The following is an 8,922-nucleotide window of genomic DNA, read 5'->3' as shown; positions in this document are numbered from 1 at the left end:
CGGTTGTTGCCTATTTTGAATGATGAATACACACTACCGCAGGAGAACTCGTCGATGGAACTGTCGGTGTTGGGTGTCGGCGAGTTCTCTGGTGACTGCCTGGTGTGTCAGGGCCTTTAGAGTTTTACTCCCTACAGTGTGTACTTTCAGGATTTGTGACTCTGCAGACCGTTTACATGCATAAAAACCTTCATAACACACAAGGGGACGGGTAATAACCGGAAAAGCATGACATGGGACCTTTAAGTAAAATAATGCAATGTAAGTGCACAGGACATAAATAAAGCAAGCATTTTATCAATTATATTATTTTTTTTATTCTGAATTTGCATCATACCTTAATGAACATTCCATGTGAGGCATAGATCATTTGAACTTACACAAAACCGCAATTTCAAAAAGTTTCCTTTTTAATTCTTTAATAGTTTTCTGCTTTATTCATGTCTGAGGTTACTGTGTGGACGGAGTAGCTTAGCCTAGCCTGATCGATCCGATATCCATTCAGAAAACACGCATTTTATCAATAATGTGACCTTTATTATTGTGTTAGAGGAGGCCTCAGGCTTATACGATGCATTTAAAAAATTTGTTTAATGAAAATAAACTTCAATAGAAATGATTTAAGAAAACGATATGTTTTGTGCTTTGTATTGCTGAAGGTAATTATTGTTTTTCAAAGTAAACTAATATTTACACTATTTATTTTGAAAATATAAAACCTTTACAGTCCTTTGGGGGGGGGGGGGGGGGGGGGGGGGGTATTTAAGAACAATTAATCTTTGTCAAGAATTATATTTGTGTGCTGCTTTAAATAACCCATCCCACCCACAAACTAAATAGGATTCAGTAGAAAATGTTTAATAGTGAGAAATTTACATTAAAATCCTTCAAATCAAGCAACTCGTTTTATTACATTACAATAATGCAAACTGTTGTTTATTTTTCAGTCAAAATTGAATTATCTGATTTTTAATACACATTGTTTTTATACAAATATACATCGGGATACACAAAATCACAGGATATTATAAAAGTGAACAGTGGCATTTGATCCTACATCATTCATGGACACATTTCTATCAGATAAAATCATTGGCTCCACCTTGAAAAGAAATATTATTTAAAACATCATTTTAATAGACCAGGTGGAATATGTTTTTTAACACAGTTTTATCAGTCAGTCTTACAAAAAGTGTGCAGCTAAGCAGCTCACAGAATGACATGTATGAAGAGAGCCATGATGGCAGCGCTGATCAGCCCGGAGATAGGAACCGTGACGAACCAGGCGATGAAGATGTTCCTGAACAGACGCCAGTCCACTGATTTCCTGGATCGCAGCCATCCCACGGCCACCACAGATCCCACCTGTGTTTGCATGATATTAGTCAGATGTGATTTGTACTGATAAGTACAAATATGTTTGCAGAAGTTGTTGCTTATTACATTTGATACATTTAAACGTATTTGTCCATTTATAAACAGGAAATTATGTTAATATTGAAACAGTAAGCCAAGAGAGCAGGTTTTATTTGAATTATATCAAATTTTATCTGAGTCGTGTCAAGCTATATTTTGTGGTTTGTTAAGAAATCACTTGTAAAACCAGTTTTACAGTGCTCCTTTGAGTAAAATATAGTTTTAAATGTGCCAACTACTGAGAAATAAGAAAGGCGGCATATGATATCTTCCAATTGTATTGATTTAGCAGACGGCATTTTTATATAAAAAACTTGAATTTGTTATTCTTGAAGTCAATGAGAATTAAGAAATATTAGAAAACGTTCTAGTAAAAAGTCATTATTTGTGCTGCTTGTTTTAAACTTAGCAGTACAATAAACAATCTTGCTTTTTTTTTATGTTTGTATTTTTGTGAGACCATTATTGCTATAAGTTAATATCATTTTTTTAATTATAATAACTCCATAACCTTATACACATGTTTATAAGTGCACGACTTGAACACATTGGAAATGATCGCCCCTTTGAAATTACTCGAGATTTGTTGATAAAACTAATTGTGACCCCAAGAATGGAAATCAAATTTGAAGATTGAGGTTGAATTTTCGGAGTTTAGAGTTTCATTACCTTGCAGTGGGTTGTGCTGACGGGAAGACCAACATTTGATGCCACAACAACTGTGAGCGCTGAAGCTAGCTCAATGCTGAATCCACTAAATCACAAAAAAAACATATCAGTACATTTTGACTGTCAAATATATCATCATTTCAGTTGTCACTGTATATAAATGAGTGGCAAACCTGGAGGGGGTAATGGGTGTAAGGTCTTTGCCCAGGGTCTGCATCACTCTGCGTCCCCATACCCAAAGTCCAGCGCAGATGCCCACTCCGCCGTAAAGAAGCAACCAGATAGGTGTTGGTGCGTTGGACATCACAGAGCCGCTCTCATACAGAAGCCAAAGAGCCACCAGTGGACCAATCGCATTGCTAATGATGAAAACAGTTTATGTAACTCATCTGAATAAACAGCACATAGTAAAAACCTCAGGAGAAACTAACCCTACCTGACATCGTTCCCTCCGTGAGCGAAAGAGCCAAAGCACGCTGTGAGTATCTGCAGGAACTTGAAAAGCATGGCGACAGCTGGTTGGTCGAGCTCTAGCTCATCTTCTTCAAAAGCAGGCTCAGGGCCAGCTTCCTGTGTCACATTCTCCTCTTTGACCACACTCCCGTTGGTCACTGCCGAGCTGTAGCTGCTGTAACTGTCCACTCTGGGTCTTCCCTGCAACGCACCATCGACCTCCTTGTTTTTAGGATCTCCTTGAATGCCATAAATCGCCATGGTGTAGGAGGTGTAGCTGTTGTTCCTCCTGATGGGCCGCTCCTCTGTATCGCTGTCGCCGATGCAGTCACCAACCTTAGACATGTGAAGTTTCTGCAGTAGGTCTTTGTACAGGCCTGAATCTTTGTGGATGGTGTGGGACCGTCCACTGTGAGGATCAGTGATCATCATGGGCCCGAAAGTGCCATTCACACCTATGGAATTAAATAGTTAATTGTAATTCAACTTTAGTCTGAATTTATTTTGGTTATATGATATCTGAGGTCAACCATTTTGAGATTTTATAGATTTCATACAAAACATTTATTAGGGAATTAATTCAAAACCATTCATTCCTCACCATTGCTGGCATCCAAGTCTTTGGTTTCCATGTCATTGTTGTCCAAATCTGCTTCCTCTGAACCTCCCAGTTTGAAAGCCACTCTCTGACTTTCTACTGGAGGCGCCCGGGGTTGAGGGTCCTGAGGAGTGGATTGCTGCTCGGCTGGCGCTGGTTTGCTGGAGTTCTTCTCCATTAATGGTGTTTCACAAGGAGACGCAGCTGTTTCTCCTTAAGTAAAGGACATAAGCATTAGGCACCCAAAAGCATTATAGGTCCTCTTTTTAGGGTTCAACTTCTTAAGAATTTTCATGCAATTTCACAAAGATAACTAAATGTATGAATACATCGCAATAAACATGACCTTTATTTTCATTTAAAATGCATTTGTGAATTTATGAGAGTCTGAAAGTGTAAGATTTACTCACGTCGGATTTTTTTCTTCAGGCGAGGACAAACAAAGAACCAAACGAACAAAGCTGTGGCGAAGGCAGAGCCCAACGCAATGCACAGTGTTCCCCACCACGGCACTCTGTCAAAACCAAGCACTGAGCACACCAAAAGAGGAAATGAGAAAGAAAATCTGTCTCAGACATGGAGAAACATAAACTTGAATGGTTCTTTCATTTATTAAGAACAGATACTGCTCCTTTCATAATAATGACAAAATAAACTGTTAGTAATGATATGCTCCTATACTGTTTTGCCTTCTTTTACATATATTGTAGCATCTAATCGGTCTCTGACATATTGACCTTTACAGGGAACAAGATTAGGTCTTTGTCCAGAATAACTAATCCTCTCCTCCAAGTTTTGGTTAAAATGTCGAAAAGGCCTGTTCCAATACTTCAGATCACTCTGACAGACAACCGTATCAGTATAAAAACACACGCCTTACAATCAGATAGTGTTTCAAACCCAGTCTTGCAGCCAACAGATAAGATACACTGTAAGGACACTTCTAGTATCTTTCACTTTCTTTTAATGCTAACACAGAATAGCTAGAATTTCTAGAATGAGATGTGGTAATGCAGGTTAGTATTACAATATTGGGTTTTTGCCTCACAGATACAACTTACCTGTTTGCTCTTGTAGACAACAGCAGGTTAACAACAAATAAAAAGGCCATGGAGTAAAAGTAGTAGCTCTCATTATCAACATGGATGTGAAGCCATTAACCACAAATATTCTTGATTGACACAAGAACCTGTTTATCTCTGTGTCAGAAATTAAAAGGTTGTCTGGAACATGTTTGCAGTATCAGTGTGAGAATTGCACTGCTGTGTTACGCTGTATAATTGCATAGCAGGAGTAATGGTGTGTTATAACTCTCGACCCACACACCGGCCTGCAGCCTTCAGTGAAGGGCCCAGGCCAGTTGTCTTCTCGATAAATTCAATCCTGCAAATGAAACAAAAAGGAATGGAAATGGTCCATTTAATAGTTGTATGATTCTCAAATTCCCCTTAAACTGGTTTCACTTTATTTTGGTTATGTTGGGTGGTTTTTGGTCTTTTACAATCAAGTTTGAATTTGGGTTTGACTGCTGGTATAATCTAGGGAACACTTCTTTAGACAGAAATGCCAGTTTGGACAAGTTTTTGGTTGATGAAATATTGTAGAAAAAATATTAATCAAATTCAATGTTTTCTCTTTGTTCGTGACCTACTTTATCCTAAGAAGACTGTCATCAACTCTTCTCTGTGTCTCTTGTGACATTTATTCAGACCTCATCTTGCTCCAGGGCTTTCAACATCTGCTGTGTGAATCAAAAGAAACATGCATGTATTGTGTGGACCTTGTACTTACTTGGGGCTCCTGTAAACATGATAGAGAAGAGGTTGATGCCCATAGTGATGGCGTAAAAGATGGGAAGAGCTCTGAGTCCGTTAGGGACAGGGTCAGCCTGGGGAAATCATATGTTAGAGCAGGATTTTTTACAACAAAGAGACATTTCCCCCTCTAAACTTCTCAGATGTCTTCAGTTATTTAATTGTTCATGCCCAAAGAGACGCAGGTTATCCAGTATGTAACAAGAAACACAGATTCCAAGAAAAGGCTAATAAAACCAGACCCACAAGTTTAGCAGAAGTTTTTTATTCACCATTAATTATCTCAATACTAAGATATTTTCTTTTGACCATTTGGTTGGTAATCATTCTTAGGCTGTTTAATGCTGCTTGGGGCACTGTTGCGTCAGTATTAGCAATCAAATAATGTCATTTTTAATAATATATCACTTCAAGGAGACCGTTTTTTCTGCAGAATGAGTTCCTCTATATGCATTACTTTAAATACATCTTGAAAAATAGTTTTACACATGACACTTTTACATAAGTGTCATGTGAAGTGCAGGACTTGTGCTTGTTATGGAGTACTTTAACTTATGAAAATGATTTTAACACTTGCCCCACCATAGATAAATTAAATTATCAATCTTTATCTTGTAAACTGGTGAGTGTTAGGGTTGTGCTTACCTTGTTCAAAATGTATTTGCGAACCAAATAGAAGAGGACTCCTGACATGATGCCTGACAGCATCGGGGACAAGAACCACGACGCCACTTTGGATTGAAAAACACATGTTACATGTTACTTGTTAGACGCTTTTATCCAAAGCGACTTACATACTCAATACTGTGGACAATCCCCACAGGAGCAATTTGGGGTGAAGTGTCTTGCCCAGGGACACAACGACATGCTGACTGCAGTGGGGTTTGAACCTGTGACCCCCTGATCCCAACACCAAGGCTCTATCCACTGCACCACATGCCTCCCCACATTTGAAAGAACATTGACAAATGCGTTTTAGGCTACACTTGTATGTTTGGGTTAAACACATACTCGTTTCACAATGTTGTGGTCAAAAACAAATAATCACCAATGCGCAGAAGCTCCATCCATTTGACCCCTTGGTGACCTTTGGCTACCATGGAGAAGCCGATTGTTGCTCCAACAATACAGTGCGTTCCAGAAATGGGGAGCTTCAGGAATGATGCAGTTAGCTGCCACACAGCAGAGCCTGTGGGACAAAAACATGAGCTGGGCCTGTTCTCGCAGTCTAAACATTCACTAGTAAAAAATATCTTTATTTTATTAGCACCATTTAAATACATTTCTATGTAATGCATGTTAATGCTTACCAAACATCGCACTTATCGACCCTGCCATCAGGACGTGTTCGGAGCCGTTGTACATGTTGACGTCAATGATGCCCTTCCGGATGGTCTCGCTGACTTTGGCCCCCAGCAGCACTGAGCCCACTGTCTCAAAGATAGTGGCCAGGATGCAGGCCTGACGCAAGGTAACCACTCCGGAGCCCACTGCAGTACCGAAGGAGTTGGCCACGTCGTTGGCTCCCACAGAGAACGCCAGGATGAAGGCAATGATGAAGCCTAACACCAGCAGCCACATGTAGCCTGTCATGGCGGTCCCTGAGGCCACAGCCATTGTAGTGGCAGCAGCCAGGGTTGCTAATGTGGTTGTATCCATTACTACTTTCAAATTGATAACAAATTAAAACAATCAGAGTTAAATAAAGCCAATTTATTCTGGTTTAACGGCGTCTAATGAGGTATTATTTGTTTATAAATAAGAAAAGTTCCCCCTTAGGTCAGTTTTATTAGCACTTAATGGGGAGAAATCTAAATGTATTGCTAGCTAGGTATGTAGGGTTTGTCAGTAGGCTTCATCATAAAATGACAGGGTAAAGAGACGGGAGAGACATCCATTGTGACAGCGAGCCACTGATGATACACACTGTAAAAACACAAACACATGAGTTAGTGGTTAATGCTTCTTATTTACTGGTTCAAAAACAAAGTTAGGTTACACATTAACAAGACCAGAACTAGCTACAGGGATAAAACAGAGTGCAGCATTTTTGTTCTGCAGGCATGATTTAGGGTCTATTATCTGTGTGGCAGAGGGAAGTGGTTATAATAAAGGGGTTTATAACCATACAAGCCACATTAAAGTTTGGCATCACTTTGTTAGAGCATAACCTTTCTGTAGAGCTATCTGTTTGAACAGAGCTGAGTCAATCATAACACTTGTCATGACACAAAAACAGGAAGAAGTCTATTCATATCTTCACATCTTATGCAATTCACAGGCTTATAAGCATTAATTTCCCTCCAATACTAAGGAATATAGTCATATTATAAGGGTTGATTAAGTACATTTGCCACCCAGTGTTATTATTATGGTTAAATAGGATTTTCTAATATTTTAGACCATTATTAGCTAATTAAATCCACGTATGTGTGACCTCTGTCTTCTCCTTGTCTATTAAGAACTCCCTGGGGCTGCTTGTGGGTTGTCTTCCATGAATTCCTCCGTTGCTATGGTGTTTTTCATTTAAGCAGAATTTAATCCAGACCATTTTAACTTTGTTACATATAATGAAATATATGGCTGTGTAATGTTTTGGCTGTGCCTAAATGTGTCCGTGTAGAAACAGGTTGAGCGTCACATAACTTTAGTAGCCTCTGAAATTTCAGTTTTAATCACAAATAAATCCACTCAAAACTAAAAATAGAAGTGGACAATTCAGTTATTTTTATCAAACTCATAATCGGTATGGAAAATAGCGGTATGTTAATCTCCTTAGCTATTCTTGCATAATTAAAATCGAGCGACAAAAAAAAAGAAAAATGAAAGAGAGAGAAAAATACTCACATGTGAGACGAAAGTGAACCTCTGCGTGTTTTGGGGTCCAACGCACTTCGTGTGTCCTGCTGAGAGATGAGAAGCAGCTTTATTATGCAAAGTGAAGGTTGGATGTTATTATAGGAGGGGAGTCTGCACCGGCTTTATATAACGAGCTATGGAGTACACGCCTCTCCAGGTCGGTCATGAGACCTAAAGCTAATGTTTAGCTTGTTTGTAGGCAGAGGAATAATTACTGTTGCCTTTGATTAAGTTACTTTGCTGCATATGCACCTGAAATCCCTCACATTTTTTTTCCACACCACCACGGAGATACAGAAATGTTTATTGTTTTGCCTCAATATATCCTAAAGACACTACATTTCAGGCTCTCAGTGTGTTTATGCTAATTGGGGTTTGTTGTGGCCATGTAATATTCCCATAATATTCCTGGATACTATGTATAGTTGGATTTATGTTGGTGTCAATAATAAGAAAGGCAATGGGCATGTGTAGCTGGGGCTGATGTCCCAAATATAACAATGATCTAATGTGTTAAAGTGACCACATGTGATGATCTTTTTTTATTTATTTCAATAACATGGCCTCCACTATGGTGCCACCTACTGGCCAAACCTAGTATTAAAAATAACATGTACTATTTTTGTGTGAAATGTTATTGCAATTATTGAGGCTATAGACTTGTTTAAATGGATGTGTATTTTTTGTTGTTGAAAGAATTCCCTCAACAGAAACATATGCTACAATATGATCACACTGAACGCAAGTTGCATGGCACATTAAGCAAGGGTAGCTAAGCAGAGCGTGAAGTACCTGTCTCAAAGTGTGTTACTGAACAACCTGTCATCCCCCATTTTCCTCTTACTTTACTGGGAAACTCCACTGGACTTCAGCGTCAGCAGAACAGACTCTTTTCTAGACTGCTACACTGCCTCCAAATCTGCTGATGAGTTCCTCTTCATTACTCATTTATTCAGTGCCTGTTGGATGAACCGGTGCACAAGAGTGCTACCTGTGTGGAATATTTTGACCTCTCCAAAGCATGTGACAAGTGCAAATGGAAGTGACGCACAACAGTGCTGAAAAGAAATGTGAAGGTGGCGAAAGCGGTCACTTTTTACCTGCATCACATCC

At 39.1% G+C, this 8,922-nt stretch overlaps 1 protein-coding gene across 1 annotated transcript; it reads right to left on the bottom strand.

The window, feature by feature from the left end:
- Positions 1-886: 886 nt before the first annotated feature.
- slc20a1a (solute carrier family 20 member 1a) lies at positions 887-7,908 on the bottom strand. The gene is made up of 11 exons (XM_034118615.1): positions 7,798-7,908; positions 6,261-6,876; positions 5,999-6,139; positions 5,596-5,681; positions 4,928-5,024; positions 3,547-3,666; positions 3,140-3,349; positions 2,522-2,993; positions 2,259-2,444; positions 2,086-2,170; positions 887-1,365 (listed from the first exon to the last, which is right to left on the bottom strand). Exons 2-11 carry the CDS (start codon positions 6,607-6,609, stop codon positions 1,210-1,212), a joined length of 1,902 nt encoding a protein of 633 aa, XP_033974506.1. The 5' UTR covers positions 6,610-6,876; positions 7,798-7,908; the 3' UTR covers positions 887-1,209.
- Between the last annotated feature and the right edge of the window lie 1,014 nt (positions 7,909-8,922).

The sequence above is a fragment of the Trematomus bernacchii genome, unplaced genomic scaffold (assembly GCF_902827165.1).
Source record: "Trematomus bernacchii unplaced genomic scaffold, fTreBer1.1, whole genome shotgun sequence".
Taxonomy (NCBI): Eukaryota; Metazoa; Chordata; class Actinopteri; order Perciformes; family Nototheniidae; genus Trematomus; species Trematomus bernacchii.
This window is presented reverse-complemented; position numbering and strand designations above follow the sequence as displayed.